The following is a 27620-nucleotide window of genomic DNA, read 5'->3' as shown; positions in this document are numbered from 1 at the left end:
GTAGCGGACTGGGCCTTCGGGGCCGCAGGCATTCGTGGGCAGTGCCAGCGTTTCACGTCCGGGAGGTTTTTGGGGTTTTTGTTTTAAGTACTTGACTCTTTGCAAGTAGGTTGGCCAGTTACACTACTAATGGGCGTTTGCGACTAAATAAGATCCAGTACTTTCATTCTGAGTCTCTCTTTACTGGATAGAAAGATAGCTGCGTATTTTCCAAGTGAAAAGAAAGAGTGTAGAAAGCATCTTTTACTGTTTTAATACTGCTCTGAGCGAAGATCAGAGAAAATATGTAGGGCAAAAGGGACTTACCTGCGCGTGTGAAACCTTTTAGTTTTTATTTAGAACTGTCGCTCAGTGCTGGTTTTGTCATGTCGGTATCCTGTATTCACGTGCTCTCTAGCTAAATTGCTGCGATATTAAATAGGAAGAGATTGAAAAGAATTCTGCTCTAAGTAGTTAATTCAACACCCGTATAAATTTAAGTTGTAGAACCCCCGAGGCCCCATAATTACTCTAAAACTATTTCATAAACACTCAGAATTGAATGAAGCCCAAAATAGGGAGCTTTGAATATTTCAAAAAAAAACAAAAACCGTTGTTGTCGAGTCGATTCCGACTCATAGCGACCCGATAGGACAGGGTATAACTGCCCCATAGAGTTTCCAAGGAGCGCCTGGTGGATTCAGACTGTAGTAGCGCTTAACCAATACGCCACCAGGGTTTCCTTGAATATTAAAGGTTGTTAAAATTCAGAAGAATGAATGAAATAGAAGAATGGACTGAAAAGCTGGTCTGGTTGCATCTGGCGAAAACCCCCAAGTTGAGATCACTGAAGCTGCATGGATCCCTGACTCAGACAGGTGAGCAAAGGGCTCCAAGTTGCTGCCAAAACCTGTTAGCATGTGCTAACAGGCACTGGGCTGGATTTCATAAACGCAGCCGAACCCGTTGCCATCGAGTGGATGTTGACTCGTAGTGACACTATAGGACAGAGTAGAACTGCCCCATAGGTTTCCAAGGCTGTAATCTTTTACCGAAGCGGACTGCCACATCTTTCTCTCGCAGAAAGAGTGGTGGGTTCGAAGCACTGACATTTCTGTTAGCAGCCGAGCATGCTTAACTACTGCGCCACCAGGGCTCCTTGCTGGATTTTATATGATTTAGTAATTTGAATTTAGCAGAAGCTATATGTTTAAATGAAATCTTAGTTCGTAGTGGTTATCAAAAGACGCTTGTACTAATTTTGATATCTCAAAATGATTACACACCAATCATGTTCAAACAAAAGTCTGTGGTTTTTCACTAATAGGAATGGAATGAGGGAGGGGGTTTTTGGTATTGATGAGTTTGCTGAATTCAGGATACCATCTGAAATTAGGGATTTAGCTAAAGATACTCTAACTACATGGTGTGGTCATGCTGAATTTATGGAGCGTATTTTGCATCTTCTGCATTTGACCTTACTACGTAACAAATTGCCCACCTGCTTTTACAAACCCAGAACACTTGGTAATATATGCCTTTGCTTGATGATTAGGTCAGCCAGTCAGGGGAGAAGGTCTGACAGGCTTGACTAATGAGAGTTAATGTACCATTAAGTCAACATTTAAAGTCATTAATTCCCCTGTACACGTGACAGCTTACAAGGTTGCACAGTTTGAGGTTATTTTAATGTCCGTTTCCTTAAAGAATTAGCTACTAGCATGTTACAGAGTATTGTGTGCATAAAGGTAGTTGTAAATATTTGATGGAAATACGTAGGATGGCGTGTTTCCTCAGACATGTTTTGTGGTAAACTATCCCCCTTACTTGTGCTTGTGGTTTGAATTTCTTACCAAAGAGAAGCTAAACAGTTTGTGGTCAACTATGCATGTCCCAAGTTCAAATTCTGAATAAAGTCCCATCTTCAAAACTGAAATAACACCAGATTGACTGTAACAAGTGAAGAAATCAAAGCAGGTTAATTGTTAAACTAAAACGCGCGCACGCATTGGGTGTTGTCTGTGGCAGGTAAACGCTAAATGCTTTCACAGACTTTATCTCATTGGACCCGGGGCCTGACAGTTTTAAACCACACCGTAGTTTCACTGACACAGCCCGTTAGGTTGGAATAAATAGCGAGGCCGCTGTCGTGCCTAAGCCCGAAGCGTAGTTACCGAAAGCCCTTACAAAAATAGTCGTACGGAGGGTGTATTCTCAAGGCTCTAGTTACTTTTTAGCATTTTTTGGTAAAAATAAAAAACAGAAACAAAAAACTGTTTAGTGGGAGCCAGCATGTTTGTGGAAACTTGTTTGGATTTTATAGGTTCCTTTTCCGAAAGTTTGGAGGTTTGAACCCTCCAGCTGCTCCACGGGAGAAAGATGTGGCAGTCTGCTTCCGTAACGATTTAAAGCCTTGGAAACCCTATGGGGCAATTCTGCTCATAGGGTTACTATGAGTCGGAATTGACTTGACAGCAACGGGTTTGGGTTTTTTTGGTATAGTACATAAGGAGCCCTGATGGCACAGTGGTTAAGACCTACAGTTGCTCACCAAAAGGTCAGCAGTTCGAATCCACCAGCCACTCCTTGGAAACCATATGGGGCAGTAATACCACAGAACCAGCTTTTTTTGCAAGTTAGAAAATAAGGCCTAGATAGGCTGAACATGTTTTAATATTTAATCACAGTTCGAGTGTATTTTGAATAATTTTAATCAATTACTTAAGGTCAGTGTTTACCTTGGGGTTTTTCCTTGCATATAATTAATGAATATTTCAGTGTCAGGGCACAATGTTGTATTTCTCCTGCTAGGTATTCATCACCGTTACATAGGACTGTGGAACGCTGGTGGCACAGTGGTTAGAAATTACGGCTGCTAACCAAAAGGTTGGCAGTTCAAGGCTACCAGCTGCTCCTTGGAAACCTTATAGGGCAGTTTCCACTCTTATCCTGTGGGATTACTGTGAGTTGGAATCGACTCAACAACAGTGGATTTGTTTTTGTTTTTGTTTTGATCTAGGACTGACTTCCTATTTTATAGAGCTTATTTATAAACTAAACCACTTAACTAAGCCATTGGGTTAAGTAGAGAAGCTGATGATGAAAGCTAAGCATTTAAAACATTTAATTTTAAGAGGAATTAGAAGGCTTTAAAATCTTGGGGTCTCACGTAGTTAGAAACTGTGACTTTTACTAAGGTTGTTGATACTTTAATTTGTTAGACTGTATATAGAAATGCTTTGTGCTGGATTGAGCAAAACATCTAGCAGACCAAACTGAACCTGCTGCCATTGAGTCAATTCAGACTCAGAGTGACTCTATAGGACAGAGTAGAACTGCCAAATAGGGTTTCCAAGGCTGTAAATCTTTAAGGAAGCGACTGCCATGTGTTTTCTCCTGCAGAGCAACTGGTGGGTTTAAACTGCTGACCTTTCAGTTAGCAGCCAAGCACTTTAACCACTGTGCTACCAGGGCTCCCTTCTAGAAAACCATTGATAGTAAAATCAGTGAATTGGAAGAAGGCGGAAGAGTATTAAATTTTTCTTAGTTTTGTGGGTTGAGAAAGTTCAGGTTCACCAAAACTTGTTAGTCCTGACCATTTGTCGTTCCTCTGTGGGTTTCCCGTCTCCTCCTTTTATACTAGCAAGATCGACTTCTGAAACATCAGCCAGTGAAAAGCTTGTGGAGCACAGTTCTACTCTGACGCACACGGGGTCGCCATGAGTTGGAGTCTACTTGATGACAGCTGGTTTTTATCACTAAGTAGGCGTGCCCCGGTGGCCCCACGTGTGTCAGAGTAGAACTGTGCTCCTGTCAGTGGCTGATTTTTCGTAAGTGATGTCCAGGACTTTCTTCCAAGGCCTGGGGTGTACTTGAACCTTCAACCTTTTAGTTGGCAGCCGAGTATGTTAACCGTTTGCACCACCCAGGGTCTGAGTCAAAGTTGACTCAACCACAACTGGGGGGGGAGGGGAAGAGAGGGAGATGCCATAAATGTAAATTCCCATGAAGCCGAAGCAGAGAAGCCCTCCAAGGTGGTCAAGTCAGCCCCTGGACCTCCACAGGCAGCCTTGGTCTCAGATCTGACTCCTGATTGGAGCTCTGGAAGCCTTCCCTTACTGACTAAACCTTTAGTGCTGCCTGAGGCTTTACTGCAGATGGTTAACCTTTCTTTTTCCTTCCCACTGCCCGGAACCTTGGTTGCGTAGTGGTTAAGTGTTTGGCTGCTGACCAAAAGGTCAGCAGTTTGAATCCCCCAGCTGCTCCTTAGAAACCCTATTGGGCAGTTTCGTTCTGCCCTATAGGGTCGCTATGAGTCGGAATCAACTCAACAGCAGTGAGTTTTTTTTTTTTTGTATCAGCAACCCACTCCCCCTAGTGGGAACAGAACAGTCTATATCAGGAAAAGTTCAGGTCTCCTGTCTTACCTGAAACTAGCATTTTAGAAAAACAACTAGCTTTCCAAAGAGATTTAACAAAAAAAAAAAAAAGATATATGCCAGATTCCTAGCAATTAGGTGGGTGTTTACAGAAAGTATATTTGTTTTCTTTCTCTTTGAAGTCGGCTTGGTAAGGTCAGTTTGTTTTAAGGCCGGGAAGCTTAGGACCCTAATTGGCACAAATGGTTAAACACTCAGATGCTAGCTGAAAGATTGGCAGTTCAAACCCACCCAGTGGCTCTGCTGGAGAATGACCTGGTGATCTGCTCTTGTAAAGATTACAGCCAAGAAAACCGTATGGGGCAGTTCTGCTCTGTCACGTGGGGTCGCCATGAGTCAGAATTGACTGATGGCGCCTGACAACAACAGCTTAACGGGTTGTTAGCAAAACAGTGTTTAGAATGAACATTTCTTAAGATCTGCATTCTTTTGCATAACTCCTGAGCTGCTCTTCCCAGGTGACATTTTCTCTGCTCTTTCTTAGTACTTCCTATGGAAAAGTCATCAAAAGCGATAAGTGACCGTTGTGAGAGATCTAGAGTTTAAACTGTGGATATTTACCAGTAAGTTGTATTCTATGGTATTACTGGATAAACGCTTTAAATCTGGCATCTGAAACACTATTTGGATGTTAAAATAACATAAATTTCCGTGTTGTTGACAGAATATTAGGAAAGTCTTAGAAGTGAGTTGACTGTTGGATAGGTCTGTACTGTCCTGTGGCAGGCTGACTGATTGCAGTACACAAGAGGGACCCTTTCCTAGCCCTGAGTATCTCGTGGTGGGAGCTCGCATTCTGTTTCACTTTGTGATTAATTAGCAATCACAGCAAGCCCGATAGTTCCTGGGAATCATTTGAGTAACAACATCGAATTTCCTCTGTAGAAGGCACTGATCAAAGTACGTGACCTTGGCGTGTCTTTTAATTTTTGACCTTGGGATCTTTGCAAAATGAGTTGTTGGAGTAGGGCAAGACTAAAATCATTTTCAGCTCCTTATAGTGGAAAAAAAAATTCCTTACACATTCCTACGTGACAGTAGGAAGCAGTGTATATACTCAGTTTCTTAAAGCAAAGCTCTCCAGTTTCACTGACCTGGCAAGTGAGTTATTAGGAACTCTGCTGAGTAAAATTCGTAACATCCCCTACTTCAGCCTCACACGGTGATTTCAGATACAGTTAAGCCTCAAAACAATGTAAATGGTTATTTGTGCTGGACTGTTGTGTAAATTTATTTTTCTCTTCAGATATAGGAACTGAGGGATGGGGACAGGGGCTCCGTTGCTGTGCGAGAAGCTATGTGACATTCTGTTGGAGTCTGGACCCTACCTTTTCTAGAAGAGGCTAGAACTTCAAATACAATGTCTAGTATCTCAGAATGTCACACTTTTGGAAACACCCCACAGTGTCTTTCTCAATCTGCTGTCCTCACCTCAACCCTCTTTCCTTCTCTTCCCTTTATTGTTCTAACTTCCAAGAACCCAAAGTTTTTGAGGGAGACAAGCAGCTGCCACTGCCTGAATTTGTTTCCTAAATTAATGGGTGGTTTTTAATTTCTTAAGTTGTTGACAACTCATTTGTAATTTGTAGTAGTACATGTGATCCCTATATTAAATAAGTTCTTAACATAGCTAAAGCAGATCACTTAATTTGCTTCTGGGGATGCAGTCACACATAATCCATTCCTTCCTAAGTTTTTTAATACTTAAATTAGATGCCTTTATTCCCCTCTTAAAAATTCCTCAAACATCCTGTTAAGTCAGTAAAGTCTAAACTCCTCACCATAACTGCAAGGCCCTAGTATTATCCGGTCCCTGCGTTCCTGACCAACTTCTTGCTCTTCTCTGCTGTCTTGTACTCTAGCTTTACTGGCCATCTCTCAGCTCCTTGAACTTGTTCCTTTGCGCTTTCTGTAACCTCTGTCCCCAGTGCTCTGACGCAGGGGTTCACGTTCTTAGTGCCATGTTATTTACGTCTCAGCTCCAGGAGGCCTTCCCTGTCCGTTCCATCCAGATCAGCACCCCCACCCCTCTGTCACTCTGTCCTGTCACTCTGGTCTAGTTTCTTTGTGGAACTGTCTGAAATTGGCTTGCTTTTTTTCCCCCTCTAACTTGTTTTTTGTCTGTCTAAACTGAAACCCGTTGCCATCGAGTCCATTCCGACTCATAGCAATCCTTATAGTACCGAGTAGAACTGCCCCGTAGGGTTTCTAAGGAGCAGCTGGTGGATTCACACTGCTGACCTTTTGGTTAGCAGCCGACCTCGTAACCACTCTGCCACCAGGGCTCCATTGTCTGTCTACTTCCTCTAAAATGCAAATTCCACACTATATCCTGGCAACCTGGGATAGCACTAGGCATCTAGAAGAAGATTCCCAGTAAATAACTGGGTAGATAAGTAGATGGAAGTTACGCTGTAAGGCAGGATCATGGCTTACAGACTAGAATACCATTCTCTGGCCTATTTCTACATAGGTGGGAAAATGTATTGAGGGTGCAGAAGGGTTCTGTTTTAGAAAAGGCATGAGCATTTTGAGTGTTTGAGTCAGAACCAAGTTCTAATCCCAGATCGACCACCTACTGTGCTGCCTTAGGTACCTTACCTGGCATTTCTGATTTCAAAGGAAATCAAGCCTGTCTTGGGACTGAATTCTAAAGCTGATGGTATATGAAGGGAACCCCCGGGTGATAGTGACGCAGAGTGGTGCGGCGCTTCTCAGCTGATGTGGGAGCTGATGTTTTTTTTTAAATTTTTTTATTGTTGTAGTTTAAATGAAGTTTACAGTTCAAGTTAGTCTCCCGTACAAACACCTATACATACATTGTTATGTGACCCTAACTGCTCTCCCTATACTGTGACAGCACACTCCTCCTTTCCACCCCTGATTCCCCATGTCCATTCAACCAACTCCTAACCCTCTCTGCTTTCCCATCTCACCTCTGGATAGAAGCTGCCCGTTTAGTCTCTTTTTTCTGCTTGAGCTGAGAGACACACTCCTTACGAGTATCATTTTATGTCCCACAGTCCAGTCCAATCCCTGTCTGAAGAGTTGGCCTCTGAAATTGTCCACGTGGGCTCTGATTTCACGGTGATGTCTTAGAGCTGCCAGAGACTGGAATTGTAACCTAATGAAGATGATTCATAATTTGCTGTGTTCTTTACATGCTTGCTATAGTTGAAGAACACCTTATTTCGTGAAACTGCTAAGATCCCAATTTCAGAGGCGTAAGATGTGGAAAAAATGTCTGTTAGAAACAGTGAAATACGATAATAATTTGAGTGTGGCTGTTACATATGAGTTGAGGGTTAGCTTAGAAACCATACTTAAGATCAGTGTCTTTGATTTATATGATTACCATTCTGTGGTAGTAGGCTGAATAAAGGCCCTCCAAAGATACTCGGGCCCTCATTCCTGAACCCTGTGGCTGTTACTTTGTATGAAAAGGGGGATTTTGCAGATGTGGTTAAATTAAAGACCTTGAGATAGGGAGATTATCCTGGATTATCTGGGGGGAGAAAAAAAAAACTGCTGAGTCAATTCCAACTCATAGCGACCCTAAAGGACAGAGTAGAACTGCCCCCATCGGGTTTCCTGGATTATCTCGGTGGGCCCTAATATAATCACAGGTGTCCTTATAGGAGGAAGCAGAGGGAGATTTCACTGCAGAAAAGAAGAGATTGGAGTGATTGAAGGAAGGGGTCATGAGCCAAGGGATGCAGACAGCTTCCAGAAGGAACCAGCCTTGGTGACACTGTAACTTTAGCTCTTCCAGAAGGAACCAGCCTTGGTGACACTGTAACTTTAGCTCTCTGGAACTGATTTTGCACTCTGGCCTCCAGAACTGTAAGAGAATAAATTAGTGTTGTTTTAAGTCCCCGGGTTTGTGGTAGTTTGTTACAACAACAGGAAACGAATACCCCTGCTGGCATCCCCCCGTAGTTCAGCCTGCAGGTACTTGGTAAATCCCTGTTATATACAGTGAAACCTGTGAGAGGTGGAACTCAACAGGACTGCCTTGTTTTTCCTGGTCTCATAAGTTTCCGCCTTTGACAGGGTGCTTACCACTTTTCTGTCACTCTCTATTAAGTGTCCTACCTCATAAACACCCCGTGAGTTTTCCTTCTGTGACAGGTTTCCACCTTACACAGGTTCTGGCTTTCGCAGGGTTTATTGTATATAAGGCATAAGACCTCCCACTGCCCTTAAACCTAGCAGGGAAGGGAAAGTGGAGTAAAAAATTTTTGTGCACTCCTCTGTATTTTCCAGATGTAACGGTTGGCGTTGAACATGTTAGCAGGTTTCAGCCTTACAAGAGGTATTTTCATTATCTAATAAGTGAAGAAACCCAGGTTCAGAGTGGAGGTGGGTGTGGCAGGGACAAAAGGCCTCTGGAAGGAAAGAGATCTGGATCTGGGCTTGGGAGAGCGGGTGTAACCAGGTGATGGGGGGGCAGGAGGAGAAAGTTCTATTTATTGCCCACCTTTTATCAGACACTGATTAGCACTGAGGAAACAGTTTGGTTGGAGCTTGGAGGGCAGGTGGAACTCCACTGATTAACCTCGCCACCTGGAAGTGCCTCCCAGCCTTTCTACTTAGTTACTTAATCGTATCTTTTTGACCTTAGATTGTTTTGAGTTGCTTGCTTTGCCTCTCAAACTAGACCGGGAGTGATTATTGCTTTGGTCTCTTAATAGTACCATATGCAAAAATAGAGAATGTTTAAAAATATGAATGAATTGATTGTCCTGCTAAAATAAGCGTGCACAGGCCCCATTTATGGGTAGTGTTGGCTAGGTTTTGTTCCTCCATGTTTTAGGCCATTGACTTTGGTCTAGCTGTTCTTTTGCATTTAGCAAAAGTGTTTAGTGAGCCCTGGAATCACCTGATTGACAGCTTTGGTTAGAAGTTCCCAGGACAACGATTTCTCTCTGCCATCCTACTGTAAACCAAACCAAACCAAACCTAACCCAACCCATTGCTGTGGAGTCGATTCTGACTCACAGCGACACTATAGGACAGAGTAGAACTGCCCCATAGGGTTTCCAAGGAGTGCCTGGTAGATTCACACTGCCGACCTTTTGGTTAGCAGCCGAACTCTTAACCACTACACCACCAGGATTTCCGCACCCTGCTAGAGTAACGTGTATTCTCAGCCCTTGTTACAAATAGGAGTTCTGGGATTTGGATTTAACTTGCCATGCCCAAGTGTGTTCTGGTAACCATAACTAAACTAAGTTACATCACTAATTGAAATCCTTTTCACTGAAACTCCTGATATGGTTTGACTGTCCCCTTGACACAGTGGAGGGATGGCTTAGTTACCTGTTGTTGTTTGGTGCCATTGAGTTGATTCCTGCTCACAGTGACCGTATGGGAGAAAGTAGAACTGTCCTAGAGGGTTTCCAACGTTGAAATCTTTTCGGGAGCATATGGCCAGGTCTTTTCTCCCACTGAGTGTTTGGTGGGTCCCAACTGCTCACTTTTCAGTTAGCAGCTGAGCGCTTAACGGTTGCACCACAAAGGCTCCTTCCTTAGTTACCTATTGCTGCTATAACAGAAATACCGCAAGTGGGTGGCTTTCATGAACAGAAATTTATTTTCTCACAGTTTAGGATCCTAGAAGTCCGAATTGAGGGTGCCAGTTCTAGGGAAAGACTTTTTTTCTGTGGCTCTGTCCTTGTCTCCTCAGCTTCTGTCCCTCGGTTCCTCGGCGATCTTCCTGTGGGAGGGCATCTGTCTTCCCATCTCTGTGCTGGCTTGCTTGCTTCTGTACCTGATCTACCTTTTATATCTCAGTAGTGATTGGTTTAAGACATACCCTATGCTGATCTGGCCTCATTAAGATAAGACAGAAACACTGTACCCAAATGGGATTATATCCACAGGTATTAAAGTGGTTGGAGCCCTGGTGGCATAGTGGTTTAAGCTTTTGGCTGCTAACCAGAAGGTTGGCACTTTGAATCCACTAACCGCTCCTTGGAAACCCTGTGGGGCAGTACTGCTGTGTCCTATAGGGGCACCATGAATCGGAATCGACTCGATGGCAATGGTTTTTATTATTATAGGGGTTAGGATTTACAGCACATATTTTGGGGGGACACAGTTCAATCCATAACGGGAAAATTAAGTCTTAACTGCCCTTAAGGGAGGAGTGTATATCCAACCATCTTTAAAGCAGATGGAGGTAACTTGATGCATGCACATGCCTTACCTAAATGTGTATCACTGATCAGTAGAAATCAGCAGCATATGTAGCGTATTTGACACCCAGGGTGGATTCAGTAACGCCCTTCTCTATGTAACAAATCGATTTTTGGTAACAATTATGAAATGAAAGGAATGTTAATAATGGCTGGTGCAAACAGTGAATCTTTTTTGAACTTTGTATAGATAGTATGCTGTTAACTTTTTAAATACTGTAACAGTGCAAAAATAAAAAGGATTAATACTTTTCATTAATACATTCTTTAAACAAAGAGGGAAACTCGCACATACCTATTGGTGTGTAAGGTAAATATCTGCCCCGTGTGACAGAGTAGAACAGCTCCGGAAGGTTTCCTAGGCTGTAATGACTTGACGGCATTGGGTTTTTGTTTTTAATCTTTATGGAAGGAGATCACCAGGTCTTTTTTCCGTGGAGCCAGTGGGTGGGTTTGAACCATCAACCTTTCAGTTAGTAGTAGAGTGCTTAACCACGCACCACCAGAGCTCCTTATTTCTGTTTCAGAGCGTCATAAATTTCTGTCACATTTGGTAAAAACGTCTGAAGTTTTTCCTACTACAAAAATCAAACAAAATGGCCAAATGATAACATTGATGTTATTTGATCTATTGCTTTAATATGAGCATTCAGTTCTTGGTGAAAACAAAGCAGTCACACATTGTGCTTTTGCGATGTCTTCTAGCAATAGAAGTTAGCTTCTTTTGTTATTTTTCTATGTTTATTTCCTTGCGTTTTGTTGTTGCATAGTTAATGCCCTTCATAATGGCTGTGCCCCCTGGTCTTTAAGGAGTTCTCCAAATTAACTTTCATGTAGAGTGCAATTTTTATTAAAGAGTAAGTAATAAACAAGTGATAATATGAGGTGTACATAAATATTACTAAAACAATCCCTGTTAATGTTTTAAAATTCCATACACACCATATATCCCCTTGTGGTCTATACTCAGGACAGACTTTTCAGTGCCCCACCCTTGATACACCACTGAGTAGGATTCTCATTAGACAAACTGGTTTTCTCTTTACATCTGGACATACCTCTTCACTCTCCTTTTCAACGTGTTCCGCATTCTCTAAATATTGGAATTGCCCAAGTTTGGTTTGGGCCCTTTCTCCTTGTCTGTTTATCTCCCATGCTTGCATATCCATCTGCCTCTTGGAGGTCTGTCTGTTGGATGTCTCACAAATATCTCACAGCAAAATGGAACTCAACCTCTTCCCGCATTGTTTTCCATCTTGGCAAATGACTCCATCCACATCTAAGGCAGCAGGAAACTTAGATGTCATCCTTGACATCATTAGCCTTCCCCCATCCCCTAGCCATATTTATTCCTCTTCCAAAATAAATCTTTAACCTGTCTTAAAGACCTGCTGAAAAGTGTTGCCTTATTTGGTAGCAAATCCCATTATTCAGTAATCTCATTGTCAGAAGTTGTTTCTTGTTTCAAATTTAAAAAATTCCACTAGAGTTTAATCTTATTTTCTCTCCGTAAAATCCTATCATATAGATCAGTGGTCAACAGACTTTTTCTGTGAAGGGCCAGATAGTCGATATCTTAGGTTTCGTGGGCCCTGATGTCCGTGCTTCGGCTACTCAGCTCTGCTGTGCAAATTTGCAGCCAAAGTCAATGTGTAAACAGATGAACACGACTGTCCCAATAAAATTTTATTTACAAAAATGGTGGCAGGCTGTAGTTCACCAGTTCCCGCCAAAAACTGTAAAATCCCTGTCAGCCTCTTTTGTTGTCAGGTGCCATTGAGTTGATTCCACCTCATAGCGACCCTGTGTGACAGAGTAGAGCTACCCCATAGGGTTTCCTAGGCTGTAATCTTTACAGGAGCAGATGGCCAGGTCTTTTCTCCTGCGGAGCCACTGGTGAATTCCAACTGCCAGCCTTTTGGTTGGCAGCCGGCGCTTAACCATTGTGCCACCAGCTCTACTTACAGGTTATTTCTTAGATGTTTTATGTGCTAATTCTTAATCTTAGTGACTATCCTCTGGGTTCTTGGTATTTTCGAATACTGGTACTAAGAACTGAGCCTCAGGAGGTATTTCCTGTTTGACTTCCCTCACTCCAGTGTAAGTTCTATGAAGGCAGAGACTTTGTTTTGGTGCTGGCTGTTACTCCCCATGCCTAGAGCAGAGTTAATACATGCTGAACTAAAACAAGGAATGCTGTCACCTGTGACTTTTTTATGCCATTAGTTCAGCCTTCTTTCTGTGCCAGCACACTTGAGACATGCCCCCATCCGCAGCTTGCTCAGAGTACCAGTGAGTCTCGACTTTGTTCTCATCCTTGCATCAGGAATATGAAAGGTCACTGGAGACCCATCGCTCTCCTGCCCGCAGTGTGTTCCTGAACTGCTTGGAAGTCTTGAAGTAGCAGTAGTTGGAGGAATGCTGGAGGGTGAAGGGAGATCACGAGGGGACAGGCAACCCTGAGAAAGAGTCTGATTACAGCGGAATCCCAGCTTCGTAACTGATGATCAATAACTGCGTTTGCTCTCCTTTTTTATTGATATGTCCAGCTGTTTTCCTTAGGCCCCTTCATCCGTCCTTGGATGGTATTCTTCATCTGTAAATGGATAACCTTGGACATATTACCTCTAATGTTCTTTCTGGTTCCAAACAAGAGGCAGCAGAGCTTAGCAGTTAAGCACACAGGTCTTAGAGTCAGACGTCTTGACTTCACATCTGCGTTTATAAGCTAGTTAACCCTAAGCGAGTTACTTAATCGCCTTGTGTGTCAGCCTTTTCCTTTGTAAAGTGAAGTTGGTCATTTACCCACTTCCTAGGGTGGCAGTGAGGATTCAGTGACATGTGTAGTGATTTAAACTGCCTACGTGTTGTGAATATTCAATAAACTGTTGGCTGCTGTTCTGTGACTCCTTGTAATGACTATAGTGTTTCCTTGCATGAAGAGTGCTGGAAGAAGAGAGGGGCTTAAAGTTTAAAACTGATGTATTTTGTGCTTTTCATTGCTGAGAGTGGTTGACTGCGTCATGTCCAGTGGGACGAAGGGAACCTACGTTGGATCTTTGTCTTCCCCTCGTGCTCTAGCTTGGCTCATGTCAGAGAACGCTGTCTGTAAACAGCTCAGTGTAGGTTTTTTGGAAGGGGCCTCAGTTGTACGGTTTTGTTTTGATTTCGCTTTTGGTCTCATTTTTGTTTTGTTTTGTTTTTTTCTTTAAACACTGATGGAAAGATAATGGAAGGTAAGGGTTGAATGAGCCAGCTTTCACTTCTCAAAGTTCTTAAGTTACTGTTCTTTTTGAAACATAATTTGATTAAGAAGCAAAAATAAAGTTCAGTTAGCATGGAAAATTCTGGAGCATCTGTTTCCTGCTTTAAGTAGTAGAAGACTGTCCTTGGCCTCTGGGTACTTCCACTCCAGATCGAGGCAAGAAAAACAAAAATTCAAAACTCAGTGACAGAATCAAGAGGCCCTTAGAGATTGTGAACTGGGCTTGGGAGGGTAGGCTGGATTGAGAGAGGGGAGAGGGAGGAAACTCATGCTTACTGAATACCTCCCTTCAGGTACCTGTGAACTAAACAACCTGGTTGGAATATGAGGGCATGTGCAAAGGAAAAAGACTGGATCTGTTTAAATGGGGCCAGATGGCACAGCACCCAGAATGCCAAGTTGCCCTTGAAGGATCCACACCCTGGTGAAGTGATGACCATTGTATTTTCTGTGCCAGTTTATCCTCGCAGCATTACTAGGGCAGAGAGCAGGACTGTTGTGACCCGTCAATGTATTATAGTCGTTTAGATTTGCAACGGTCGTGATAAGAGCTAAGTTGATGGCAGTGGGACTAAGAGAGGTGAGCTTTTTAAAATAATCCAATAAGATTTGATGTCTGGGATATAGGAGGTTATTCCATTAATTATATATTATTGTATAATATATAATGGTCAATACTGTTTTTTTTTTTTTAACGTGTTGGATTTGAGATGATAGTAAGATATACAAGATGTCCTGCATTATTTAGATAGATATTTATTGAGGGCCAGCTTTGAAGAGAGCTCTGGGGATACACAGAGATTAAAATTGACAAACGTCCCTCTCCTCATGGGACTTACAGTCCAGTGGGAGATACTGACAAAATTCACACCGCTGTGATGACCAATTGTAGTGAGAGGACATTGCATGGGGAAAGGCCATGAGGTTAGGGCCGGTGGGCCATGATACTTGAAGAACTAAGAGGCCGGTGTAGCTGGAGCATGGAGTCAGGAAGCAGAGTGAAGACTTGAGGAGACAGGAAAGGTAGACAAGAAGCTAGCTAGCTAAGGAATGAAGACTGCAAAATTAGATTGCTGTCGGCGTCACAGTTGATAGCTGACAGGAAGTGTGTGTGGTGGATGGAAAGCAGAACTCCGAGAAAGGGTAGGAGGAGAAACAAAGGCAGCTGAAAACAAGCTGGTTAGAGAAGCGGGACGGGAACCACGCAGGTGTAGTGAGGAAGACAGTAATGCTGGACTGTTGGCGATTGTGGGAGGGCTGAGCCAGTGTCAGGCTCCCGCGGCTGAGGAGGAGCGCCGATGGAAAGGTCTGCGGGATTTGGCATGGACGTGTTGGTGACCTTCAGGGAGAAACAGGATTTCAAGAGATTGAGGAGGAAGAAGAGACAGTAAGGAAGTTGAGGTAGAAGCTCTAAATCACCCGTTCAGAAGCTGCTGCTGAAAGTAGTTTTCATAGTTTTTTAAGTGCATTTGCCCCTGTGTACATTCTCACTCAGCTGACATTCATCAATCCCATGACCTGTTTCAGATGAAAAAAAAGATCTTGACCATGAGACGGTGGTTGAGGAGCAGATCATTGGGGAGAACTCCCCGCCTGATTACTCAGAGTACATGACAGGGAAGAAGCTTCCTCCCGGAGGGATACCCGGCATCGACCTCTCAGACCCCAAACAGCTGGCAGAGTTTGCTAGGTAAGTCATAAGAACTTTCTCTCTTTTCCTTGTAGAAAGTGAGTTTTGGCCAGCTGTGGAGTTGGGTTTTTGTGTGTGTGTGTGTGTGCCCGTGTCACAGCGGTGGTTTGTATTCTTTCTCTAGGGAAACTTCTGAAAACAAAAGCAGTCAGTTTTATTTTTAGTAGTAACCACGCTGTTAGTGAGAGACAGCATTTTAGACCCTTGTAGACAGTAAGCTGAAGCACATGCCCCTTAATTCCATAATTGGCATTACTTGTGAATAAATAAACTTGCACGTATTTTGTTTTGAAATGGATATGCCCCTGCTGCCTCATGGCCTCTGTGTGCATTGTAAATTGGGGAGCGTTGGCCTGAACTGAGCTCCCAGAGACCAGGGTCTGTGCTAGATTGCGCCCGCTGGCCCCAGGAGCGGGCGTCCTCAGTTCCTGTTTCAGCCTGTCGTCAGTTAAGCGCCAGTGTTTTGTTAATGTAAGTTGGCATGACAGGAAGAGATCAAACACTGATGACCGGGACGCCGTGGCTGTCCGCCGAGGTGAGCCATGAGGGAGATCCTGGACCCACTGTGTCTTAGCAAAGGGGTCTCACCCTTTTTTCCTTCAACCCAGTGAAACTGTGGTTATAGGGGATATATACATTTTAATTTATCATGGCTTAGCAAAAAAAAATTAAGGCCTTGCCCTATTGTTTTAGTAATGCCCTGTTCTTTTTGTATTCTATATTGTATTGTCATTCATATTTCAAGTATGATTGTGATGTGAATCAAATGTTAAACGTGTAACCCCTGCCTCCCAAAAAATGAATCTGTAGGATATGTAGTCAACACTGAGGTTAGATTTTTGGACAGATTGAGCCAAGTACTGTGCAACTGTTTAATATTGTCATATGTTCTGAAAGTTTGGTGGCTCTTCCTTATTTACTCAGAATTCCAGGGATAGAGATGGAATGGAGGGATCAAGGAAAGCTTGGTGTAGGAGGTAGCATTTGATTTGGGCATTGAAGAGTGTAGAATTTTGATAGGTTGGTGAGAGGGGGTCCACAGTGGGGCCTGTGTGCTGGAACAGCATGAGCAAGTAGAAAAGCATATATTCAGTTTTTACCCATTGTGAGCAAGTCGATTACAACCCATAGTGACCCTATAGAACAGTAGAACTACCCCATAGGGTCTCTAAGGCTGTAATCTTTACAGAAGCAGACTACCATATCTTTCTCCTGTGGAGCGGCTGGTGGGTTCAAACTGCCAATCTTTCGGTTAACAGCCAAGTTCTTAACCACTGCACCACCAGGGCTCCTGATATATTCAGTAGATAGTATATATTTAGAAACAATAAGTAGTCAGGTTTGCCTGGGAATCAGGGTTCTTACAGGGAAATGATTGAGTTTAGGCAAATTGAAACCAGATCGTTAAGGCCTATGAATACTGGACCAAGTTATGTGGACTTAGTATGCAGTGGGCAGCTGCTAAAAGTTTTTGAGCAGTAGAGAAGGGGCTGTGTGATCAGAGCTTTAAGTTGAGAGGCTTATTTTCCGCTATATCCTGAGCTGGATTGGTGCAGGTACAACTAGGAAGTGGGAGAGAACAGTTGAACAAGAGCTAGTGAAATCCCAAGCTGGAATTGTGGTGGTCAGACGGTGAAAGAATGGATGTGATCGCAACTATAGGAGACAAAGAGGGATATTTAGAAGCTGACTGGCTGCCTGGAGGTAGGGGAGGCAACAGAGGAGGATCCCAAATGACACTAAAAGCTTCATCCCCTGGACGATGGGGGAAGTTGGGAGAAGGTGCTGGTTTGGGGTTCGGGAAGGCAGTGTTTGGTTTTAGATGGTAATAAAAGTCCCCTGTTGAAATTTAAGGTGTTTTATTTAGGAAGTCAGTTAGGGCTAGAATAATCTGATGCGGGGTGGCTAACTCCATGAAAGTGGTGAGATCTTTGAGGGGGGAAGGTTGTGGGAGAGAAAAGACATCACCGTAAGATCTTGGGAAACTGCTTGTGTTCAGAGAGTAGGAGGAACCAGTGACTGAGTAGGAGGATTATTCAGATGAGGAGGAGGCTTAGGACAGTACAGCATCACAAAACAGGGAATTTCCAGAAGGTCCAGGAGAGGGAAGAATAAAATCTCTCTGGATTATACACTGCAGAGTGGTTTCACTGGTGGAGCAGAGGGTTGAGGAAAGGTTTCAAAGAGAGAGGGAACCTGTGTGTGGTGAGCAGCAGAAGTAATGAGAGGTTGGTGGTCCTTGGCATTGCTCACCTTCATTGGAGAATTGGGGCAGCTGGTCTGAGAGCTTGTCCCCATTCCTCTGCACAGAAAATCCAGGGTGTTTCAGCCCTAACCGCAGGGTGCACGTCGCTGCTGTGGAATAGAATCCTCTGCTTGTTTCCCAAGTGACCTTGCTCCTCTGGATCAGGGCTGCCATAGACCATTCTCCTGAGGAAGTGGACCACCCATAGGGACTGGGACCAGGGGCCAGAAGTCGGTTGTAAGATTTCAAAATACCAAGGATGAAAAACGTGAAAGCTTCCAAGGTGAAAGATAGGTCACTTGGAAAAAGAATGATTAGACCTGAATGAGATTTTTCTTCAATAGCAGAAGATAATTAGAAGACATGGGAGCCAAGCTTTAAGATTTCTGAGGAAAAAGTACTATAAACGTAGAATTCTTTATACAGCAAAGCTATCATTCGGATACAAAGGTAAATTAATGACCGTTTTAGACACATAAGGATTTATTTTACATTGCGTGCACCTTTTCCATGGAAGTTACTTGAGGATATACTCCAACAAAATGATAAACAGTCAAAAGAAGACTTCCTAAGAAATACAGTGAAAAGAAAACCAAGAAGACAGTCATGTAGCAGGCTGGAAAAGAACCTGTTAAATTTAGAACAGGAAGCCCGTAAGAATTTCTTAAGAAAAGTCCATTTTATTCAGTTGTGGGTAGAATGAGTAAAAAGCAGAAAGATCTTGGTGGTATGGGAGTCATCTAAAAAAGAAAAGGCAATCAGAAACTCCCTGAAAAGAGGGGAGAAGAAAACTAAGAAAGCATAGCCTAAAAATGGGGCATAATTTTGAGCAGTATTTATATAGAGAGAACTCATTTGAGCTGACACTAGGAAAATTCTCTCCTTGGTACTGAAGCTATTATGTTGGACTTACAGAGCAAGAAGTGTGTTCCTACAAAGATTCCATAGAAGAATCCTGATCAAAAGGGGGAAAATGTAGAATGGAATTTCAAATTCTGATGGACTCTAGACTTTCTAGAGGCATGGAAGGTGGATGAACTCCCTGAAGCTATTGCCCTGAGATAATCTTTAAACCTTAAACGAAAAGTATCCTCTGAAGTAATCTTAAAACTGAATAGTTTAACTTAACTAGTAGTAAAAGGTCTGCCTTGAGCATTATGCTCTTTTAAGAACTGTCTATGTGGGATCCAGTTAACAACAGCAGCTCAAAAGATTAGATAGGAAAGTTAGGGGGCGGTGAGTTTATGTTAATGAGGGAGGAACAACTCAGAAAAGGAGGATGAGAATGGTTGCACAATTCAAAGAATGTGATCAGTGTCACCTAATTGTACATATAGAAACTGTTGAATTGGTGTATGTTTTGCTGTGTATATTCTCAACAACAAAATAAATTTAGGGGAAAAAAATCACCTATATGAGAACAAACAGTCAGCAATTACTTTAAAACAAAGATGAGAAGGTGAGGAGGGGTCAGGGAGGCTAGATTAATGGAAACGGAACAACCAGAATGGAAATAATGAGAACGTTCAGGCATTGTGAAGAACATAACCGACATCAGCGAACAGCTTGTGTAGAAATTGTTGAATGGGATAAACTGCTGTGTAAACTTTCACTGACAACACAATAAATTATTATTTAAAAAAAAAAAAAAAGTGTGATCCTAGCACACTGTTTAATTCTACAGTAAGCAGTATTGACAACATTGTTTATTTTTTTCTTGTATAATCAACCATTGAAGGTTTCATTATACAGAACAGAATGAAGTCTTGTTTATCTTAACATTGTAAAAACAAGTACAGGTGTAGGGTTCTGGCATGGCATTGCGAGATGGATTGAGATTTGAGCTCATCTCATCCCCATTTTACATTGTGTCTCTGGAAAAGAAGCTCATGGTAACCTAAACAAACCTCTCTAGTTAGACAGTGGTGTTGCCAAGAGATACTTGAGCTGGTGCCCTATTTTAAGGTCTTCACATTTTGAGAATGTGTCTTAACAGTTGGGTAGGACTTTCCTGAGGCCCCAGAATTGGTGATCAAGACTCTGAAAGCTGAAGACAAAGACCAAGTATCAGATTGTTGGGAGCCAGACCACATCTTCCTGGCTTCTTAAGATCCACTGAACTTGTTCTGCTCGTCCAGCCATCACCCCTCCACTCCATGGTATATCCTGAGCTGTTGGCTTCGAGTGGAGCTTTTCCTGCTCCTTCATGTAGTTGATGGGTGCTCGATTGGCCCTGAAATGGACCAAAAATGCAGACCATTTCAAGTTCCTGCTGCACTGAGCTTAGACTGCTTGGTAGGCCAGTTACGTGCCCATGTGGGCACGTATGAGAGATAATGGCTTTCACTTGAAAATCATGGCGTTGGGGAGGTGGGATGACAGGTGATTGCTTCTTTCCTGAAATGTCTTTTTAGTAAATATTTCAGAAAATTGTTAGTGAGTGGGACCTGGCGAATTCTGTTTCCTGATTAAATCTGCTAACTGTGTAAGAAGTGGTCTCTGACAGGTAGTGTTTAGTTAGATCAGTCCCAGATTGATTACTTGTTGTGTTCAGTACTCACCTTGAGACTCTGTCATAGGATTACTGTAAAGACAAAATGCGGTAGTGGAGGTGAGAGTGCCTTAAAAGTCTTCAGTATCATCACATGAGTGCACACTGTCTATATTTTACAGTTTTTTACTTTAAATTTATCAAACTGTGTCTCATTTATGTAAGGCAACATTATTCTTTGCACAAAAAGGGGGAGGTGGATTATGCTTTCAAATGGTAGCCATATTACACAGGAACTTCTGTCCCACCAGCAAATTGGTGGTTATGGTCTAGAAGTCAACTCCCTAAGCTTGCTTTGCAGGGGTGAGACTTATTTTCATTAAAGAACCACTGCTTCTGAAATGTTTCATCTCTGCTTCAGGGAGGTTTGTGGATTTAACTTAGTAAGAAATTGGCCCAGGAATTCCTGCAGTTTTTGGTCCTGGTGCCAACCTTTGTGGTCCTATACCTTCCACACAGGCAGAGTGAGATATTCCAAAGCCAGCAGTAATGGCCTGGGAGCGTGCCCTTGCTTCTGATTTGAGCAGGAAACTTCCACTAGTGGGCGCCCTGCTCCTCCGTATGATGTGTGATACATTGAGGGGTGCCTTCTACCTTACTTTCTCCAGCTCCTGAGTCCCTTAGTCGAAAGAGGTGGTTTGGAGCTCCAGAACCTTCTGAGTTGTTAAGCACAACTGGCATATGATATTTTAAGAATGAATTCGTTTTTAGCTAGATCCATTTAACACAGAGCCAGTGACGATAATGGCTGTTATTTCCCACGTGCTCAACATACATCGTTTCTTTTAATTCTCATGACTCTAAAGTAGGTAGCATTATACGTTTTTACAGAGTAAGAAACCGAGGCTGAGAAGTGAAATAGTTTGCCCGAGGTCATCCAGCACCAAGATCCACATCCTGTCTGGTTCACGGTGGCTATGCTGCTGTCGTCAGCGTCTCTGGGTTCAGAAGATCTGTATGAAGTATCAACAGTCAGTGAAAGACCCAACTCCTGGTGACCTCTGGATAGTTCAGGAGGGTCAAAAGATAGATTCTAAGTAGTACTATATGATTGTAGTCTTTATCACAAAACAAAACTTTCACTCAAAGCACACTTTTTTGGAAAATAACTTTTTTGGTGTTTGTATTCAGGTAACGTTGAAAAAGGGTCCCAACACACACACTGCCTCCTTTGCTGTTCTGTAGTGAAGAAGGCTGGTTTGCCAAGGAGCTTAGGATTGGTTGGAATCAAACCTGCAACTTCCTCCTTGAATCCAAGGGTGTTTGTCCAAATGCATTGTAAACTCTGTACTTGTCCAAAAAAAGATGGCTTCTTATTAAGACTTTTCCCTTTCAAAATTGATATATAAAGTTAATTATATTTTTAGTATTAACAGGCATTTAGAAAATGACATTTTAAGGAAAGATGCCATTGATAATAACATAAAAAATCTGGAGTTGGGTGAATGGTACCTGGACATTACACGATTCTCTGTACTTTTGTGCATCTTTGAAATTTTCCATGATAAAATATTAATTAAAAAAAAAAAAAAAGGTCCTAGAACTAAATCTCTGAGAAAATATAGTGTTGAGGGGACTCTCTTCCACCACACCTGCCCTCTGGGCACAGGCACCTCACTGCCATGGGCCTGGAATTTGAGCATCAAGATGGGTGGGGCAAGGAAAACATCTATGTAACATGAGTATTTGTCAACTCAGTGACCTTTTTTTTAAAGTCGAATTTATTATAGTACTGTGTTTGCATACAGTAAAATTCACCCTCTTTTTTTAAGGGTGTACCTATGAATTCTGACAAACAGTCATGTAACCATATCCACAGTCGAGACATAGAACATTTCAGTGGACTTGTCAATGAATAAAAATTCGTAACTGAGAAGACTGAAACTCGGTTCATGTTTTTGTTTGTTTTAATATTTGAGTGGAAGAAAACACTTGATATGGATACTATTATTTTTCAAACTCTGATCCAACTCCAGGTAGCTCAGTGGCACCATAATTCTGTCCTCCCTAGTAGTTCTGTGAACTCAGACCAAAATGCCAGGATTTGCTGGTATTTAAGATAACGAAAGCCAGTTCAGAGCCCTGTACACAATGAGAACTTAGAAAATATTTGCTAACTGATGTAGTAATACTCCAGTTACAAGAAAGAACGAGTGTCCACAGGGTAGGGGTGAGAGTGGGGGTGCCAGACTGAAAATACTCTCATAGAATTTAGAGTAGAAAATATGTAGCATCTTGAATAAACTTCATAGAGATAAATTATAACTACCAGGTGTATGGTTTCACATGTGCTTCTCCGGGGGATGGAAAGTTTAACTAGATGATTTCATGAGTTCTGGTTTTATACAGTAGAAGCATCACAAGTAAGTGTTTTTCTAGATCAAGGGTGTAGAAAAATGAAGGTTATTGCCAGGGCCTTTGCGAACTTCAAGGTGACAGAAGTAATCTTTCATGGTAAGAGGTGGTGGCAGATTGGCTCTTACTGTCAAGGAATGGCTGACTTAGTTGTTTATCAAATACAAACCCTTGAGTAGGAGGTTGAGATGGCAAAACGAAGGACAAAAGGAAAGTCTGTTTCACAGATTAAAATTGTGTTTTCTAGTTTTTCTAGGAACTCTTAATTTCTCACCCCTCTGCCACACTCAGATCTGTAGGGAGTATTTGGAGAGACAGTTTGACAAAAGACCACAGGTTGGTTCAGTGGAGATGGCAGGTAGGTAAGCCACCAAATCAGCAAGCTCTCTGGATAGTAACTCCAGACAGGGCTCTCCCTAACCGCGCCCGTGTTACCCAGATTCTTGTTACCGTGGAAACTTCTGAAGCCCACCACAGATCTGGAAGCAGAACCAGAAATTGTCTTTTAAAATAAATGAAAAACTCTGATTCCCCCTATCCCTCCATACCACCCCCCGCCAGAATACTATGATAAAGATTGAACTGTATAAAAGGGTATGTGGTGGTCCCCTGTCCACCAGTCCCAAGGGTCTCCTCCCCAAACCAATGCTAACAGTTTCTTGTGTCCCCTTCTAACAATATTTTATACTTATATGTGTATCAGTTATTCTCCATTTAAAAGGAAACCAGTCTCTGCCTTGTTTTCTAACAGTGTGTCTTAAAGGTCCTTTCCTATCAGTATGCGTTGGACCATTTTTAGTTTCTTGTTTTAAACAGTCGTATAGGGATTTATATTTTTAAGACGCTCCCATATCCTTTGCTCCCTTTTTTATAAGACTCCTTTACCATTAGAACAGCTGCTGACCCTGCCTTGTGCTAGCAGGGAGCTTCATTGTGCTCGTCTGGGCTGTTGATCTTCTGTATTTTTTTTAAAGGGTTGGAGGAAAGAGTGTGTATCTGAATCTCACAGGTCATAGTGCCGTTCGAAGTTGCACTAACGTCTTAGCTACGAGACGGTAGATAGACACGTCAACCTTTCTGACATCGGTAGCCTTGTCTGTAAAATGGGATGGTCCTTCACAGTCCTAGGTGTATCCCACCCCTGCATAGAAGTATCATAGAATCTTAGTTTTTATACTTATAAGGAAGGCGTTTTAGCAACTATTTGATTTATGCCAGTTGAGTCTACGCACTCCTACAAATCCGTCTTTTTTTTTTTTTTTTGTAAGAATGAAGCCAAGAAAAATTAAAGAAGATGATGCTCCAAGAACAATAGCTTGCCCTCATAAAGTAAGTAATGTTAGGTAAAAATGTTTACGAAACTGTTAATGAAGTTTTAGGGCACTTATACGAAATTTGGATTTTTATTTCCATCTTCATAATTGAGATAAAGTAAGGAACTATAATCTTTGGTCTCTTCAAATTCAGAAGACTACATTTTGTGATGTAACTTCTGTTCAGTAAAGGCTGCTTAAATTTAGATTATATTAAATACAGTTACTGTAGGGCACGAGTGTTTTTATTATCACGGTATGAATCAGTCTTAAGACGTTGGGTTTATCTTGCCCACGGACCTTTATGGGTCCATAGGCTCATTATTGAAGTTTGGACATTATTTTGGATGTTGCTAAAATAAGCCTAATAAGACTTTATGATTTCCTTCACAGTTTTCTTGATTTACCCTGTTAATTGTATGTTATTAGAGGGGTATTTAACTGTTTTCAAATGGGGTACATCTTTGAAATGAAAGGATGGCCTGCAGAGTACTTTGAGGTTATTGACTGAGGTCTGTTTTCGAACCTAGTTGGGTATAAAACTAACAGAAAATAAAACATCACATAGGTGCAGAGAAATAAAGGGGAGAAATTTTGAATGGAATAAAGACTTCTCAAAGTCTGCTTTGGAGAGGGATAAATTTAGTTGCATGATGTCATCTATTGTGACTCTGCACTTCATGTGTTTGCATTCTTTTTTCATGCTCTGAATGTGGAGATTTTGAAATGGAAAATGATTCCTATTAGGGCCAGAAAGAAATAAGCATTTGAAAACAGTTATGCCTTCCTCACTGCCTGTCATCTCTGTAGCTTCTCTGTGTACTTTTCTCCAGTTAATTTGTTTTGACTCCATTTCCCAAATGGAAGCTCCACCTAGAGGTCAAGGTGAAAAAACTGTGGCTTCCCCTCCCTTGCCTGTGGAGCTGTCAGTGGTTGACTTGTGCTGTCCTTCTGTCATGCTGTTTTATCATCCCCCAGTCACTCCATTACTGGGCAACAACTGCAGAAGAAATTGAGAACATGCTTCTCTTGAGCACCACATATCCATCTGCCTCAGTCCACACTGCATCGGTAGTCAGTTTGCCTGCTTCTTCCTTTTCCTAGTGTCTCACAAAATAAATTTCTTCTGTAGTTGCCATTCCTTGGAGACCCTCTAGCTTCTTTCTCTGTCAAGAAGGGGAAAGAGGCAAAGAGAGAAGAGGGAGCACTGGGCGATGGAGAATGACAGCCCATTCTTGCAGCACAGAATATGGGGCCCACCAAAGGTAGTGGTGGCCTGCCAGCCTTTTAACTCCATTTCTGTATCGGTGCTTCTGTTACTTCATTTGGGGGACGTACTTGGGTAAGGCAGCTGTGGTGGAGCTGGGAGCCAGCGTGCTGGGTTCTACTCCCAGCTCGGCTACTCTAGTAGCGTGACCTTGGGCAAGTCTACTGAAGGACCTTGCGAAGCCTCAGTTTCCTCATCTGTAAACAGGGGGTTTGCAGTAAATGATAAGGCCTTTTTCAGCTGTCTGGTTTTCGTGTTAAATCATTTATCGATTTTCTGCCGTAATGCTAAGTCAGATTAAAGCTGGGGGGTTGAGCAGGTAATTGTATATCCCCACTGGGTTAGGGGGTGTTTGTTTTAACCTGTCAGTGAGGGCTGTTGTGTGGTTGAAGTGATTGAACCCTTGCCAGAGTGTGCGGTGGGAACCACTAAGCTTCTCTCTGTTTCAAGGGCTGCACAAAGATGTTCAGGGACAACTCTGCCATGAGGAAACATCTGCACACCCACGGTCCCAGAGTCCACGTCTGTGCAGAGTGTGGCAAAGCTTTTGTTGAGAGCTCAAAACTAAAACGGCACCAACTGGTTCATACTGGAGAGAAGCCCTTTCAGGTAGAGCCCCCCTTCCCTCCGCACCTTCCTGGGTGCTAGCGCACTGCTGCCGGTGGCAGCGTGGTGACGCAGGAAGCGGCCGAGAGCCGGGCTCGTTGCTCTCAGAGACGTACCTTATCCTTGGTGAGAAACGTCAGTCGGGGGACCCAGGCTCTCGTCTTCCTCTTGTGTCATCTGTGTAGTGCGGGGTGTGGGCTGGATCCCGGGGCTCAGGGAGTGTGGTTTACACCAGGAGAACACCAGCATGGCCCAGGGCGAGCCAAGAACGACCTTTCTAGTGCGTTCACTACCAGGTTGCGGTGATGGGTTTTTCATAGTTAATAGTATAGGGAATTACCTTCTGATTGACAGGGACTTCTGAAAATGTATCATATGTGAGTAAATAGAGATGGTATTTTGCCTTGATGTTAGAAGCCCAGAAATAATTGAAAAAACTAGCAATACAGCTAGTAAACCTAATATTTTTTTTTGGTTATTGATACCAGAAACATTCTTAGTCATTTATATTTTACTATTGGAGATATTAAGTAGTAGGAACTTAACCTAATCAAGTTCAGAAAGATCCCTGCCTTTTTGCCAAGTGTTCCTCTTTCATTGTATTTAAACATTTCGTGAGGGGTCTCCGCGGTTTTTAGGAGATGTCCAGCATGCGGAGTCAGCGATCCCTGCCCACTGATTGCAGATGTCTAGGAAGTTCGCCCAGGGCGGGGGGGAAGCGGTCCACCTTCCTCCGCCACAGCAGAGAGCTCCTGGCTCCCCGGGTCTGCCACAGTTGCTGGTGGGTTGACTCTGGTCTTTCCTCGACAGTGCACGTTTGAAGGCTGCGGGAAGCGCTTTTCACTGGACTTCAATTTGCGCACGCACGTGCGGATCCACACCGGAGACAGGCCCTATGTGTGCCCCTTCGACGGCTGTAATAAGAAGTTCGCTCAGTCAACTAACCTGAAATCGCACATCTTAACACATGCTAAGGCCAAAAACAACCAGTGAGAGGAGGAGAGGAGACCCTTCTCGGCCTCGGGAAGCTTCTTCCAGGAGTGTGATTGAGAATAAATACGCCTCTCCTTTGTATATTGTTTCTAGGAAAGAATTTTAAATACGAATCCTACACACCTAAGGGACATGTTTTGATAAAGTAGTAAAAATTAAAAAAAAAAAAACTTTAATAAGATGACATTGCTAAGATGCTCTATCTTGCTCTGTAATCTCGTTTCAAAAACACGGTGTTTTTGTAAAGTGTGGTCCCAACAGGAGGACAATTCATGAACTTCGCATCAAAAGACAATTCTTTATACAACAGTGCTAAAAATGGGACTTCTTTTCACATTCTTATAAATATGAAGCTCACCTGTTGCTTACAATTTTTTTAATTTTGTATTTTCCAAGTGTGCATATTGTACACTTTTTGGGGATATGCTTAGTAATGCTATGTGTGATTTTTCTGGAGGTTGATAACTTTGCTTGCAGTAGATTTTCTTTAAAAGAATGGGCAGTTACATGCATACTTCAAAAGTATTTTCCTGTACAAAAAAAAAAAAAGTTATATAGGTTTTGTTTGCTATCTTAATTTTGGTTGTATTCTTTGATGTTAACACATTTTGTATAATTGTGTCGTATAGCTGTATTGAATCATGTAGTATCAAATATTAGATGTGATTTAATAGTGTTAATCAATTTAAACCCATTTTAGTCACTTTTTTTTTTTTC

The 27620-nt window shown here is 42.5% G+C and overlaps 1 protein-coding gene across 3 annotated transcripts; it reads left to right on the top strand.

Moving 5' to 3' along the window:
• Positions 1-34: 34 nt before the first annotated feature.
• Positions 35-27620, top strand: YY1 (YY1 transcription factor). Of its 3 annotated transcripts, none has more exons than XM_012555657.2 (5): positions 39-857; positions 15411-15573; positions 23993-24053; positions 25755-25913; positions 26721-27620. In XM_012555657.2, the coding sequence occupies exons 1-5, from the start codon at positions 755-757 to the stop codon at positions 26901-26903; spliced, it is 669 nt and encodes a 222-aa protein (XP_012411111.2). In that variant the 5' UTR covers positions 39-754; the 3' UTR covers positions 26904-27620. The 3 variants fall into 3 exon arrangements, with proteins under 3 accessions (XP_023587557.1, XP_012411111.2, XP_023587556.1); XM_023731788.1 differs by lacking the exon at positions 39-857 and adding an exon at positions 12549-14307; XM_023731789.1 differs by lacking the exon at positions 25755-25913 and having other exon boundaries at positions 35-857; positions 26721-27619.

This window comes from Trichechus manatus, unplaced genomic scaffold, assembly GCF_000243295.1.
Source record: "Trichechus manatus latirostris isolate Lorelei unplaced genomic scaffold, TriManLat1.0 scaffold00045, whole genome shotgun sequence".
In the NCBI taxonomy this organism is placed as follows: Eukaryota; Metazoa; Chordata; class Mammalia; order Sirenia; family Trichechidae; genus Trichechus; species Trichechus manatus.
This window is presented reverse-complemented; position numbering and strand designations above follow the sequence as displayed.